This window comes from Rhagoletis zephyria, unplaced genomic scaffold, assembly GCF_001687245.7.
Source record: "Rhagoletis zephyria isolate East Lansing unplaced genomic scaffold, Rhagoletis_zephyria_1.1 Rzeph_scaffold_46078, whole genome shotgun sequence".
Classification (NCBI taxonomy): Eukaryota; Metazoa; Arthropoda; class Insecta; order Diptera; family Tephritidae; genus Rhagoletis; species Rhagoletis zephyria.
Window position 1 is genome coordinate 1 of NW_016203133.1, and position 733 is coordinate 733.

Here is a 733-nt window from a genome sequence, read left to right on the forward strand (position 1 = left end):
GGCCTGTTGGCCAAGTTGCTCCCACACGCTGGTGCAAGCAAGCATCGCATCAGCCACTTCGGTCGAGCAAAAACTCAACTCGAGTCTAGATCTTTCGAACAGTCTACACTGCTCCTCAAAACAGAAAATATCTGAAAATAACCGCAGTCAAATGTAAATGTAAATCCTTGTCGCCGAGCTCTGCGATCGCATACGTTGACTCCGTCGCTGTCAACCTTGCAGTAACACTCACAGCGGCAAGCGCAGCAGAACCAACGTATCCTACGCCTCATGTCTCCTGGGCTTATCTTTAATTTAGCTAGACAACGATTGATAGACTAGCTGAGTTAGGCAGTAGTGCACCTACAACAACCGTTGGCAAATCATATATGTAAAATACAGATTCGCCCGTCGCTTACTGAAATTATTAAGTATTTTAAATTTTGCCCTTTCTTATAATTTTAGCTCTGAACCCTCCAACCCTTTGCCATCGTCGGCGACGTCAACTACTGGTAAACAAACAGGCAAATATAGCACTACTGCTCCGGCGAAAATCAATCCAAGTTTATCTAATGCTACCGAAACCAAAGTCAGTAAGAACCACCAAAAAAAATACCAATTTCAGCAACACAAAATCAAGAAATGCCGGAATAATATAAACAAAATTATGCAACTCAGAAATCACGGAATAGGGTGTTAAATTTTATAAGTTTAAGGACATGTAATGACGAAATCCGAACAGACTAGAAAAAAA

The 733-nt window shown here is 41.6% G+C and overlaps 1 protein-coding gene across 2 annotated transcripts in view; it reads left to right on the plus strand.

Annotated features, from left to right (window-relative positions):
• Window positions 1-99: 99 nt before the first annotated feature.
• The window catches only part of LOC108355477 (U1 small nuclear ribonucleoprotein 70 kDa-like), a 2,228-nt gene continuing 1,594 nt past the window's right edge, over window positions 100-733 (plus strand). Inside the window, exons 1-2 of one of the 2 annotated variants that reach the window (XM_017606638.1) lie at window positions 100-370; window positions 445-572. In XM_017606638.1, coding sequence (XP_017462127.1) covers window positions 552-572 — 21 coding nt within the window. In that variant the 5' untranslated portion in view covers window positions 100-370; window positions 445-551. The remainder of the gene's footprint in view (window positions 371-444; window positions 573-733) is intronic. The other variant, XM_017606640.1, reaches the window with a different exon arrangement.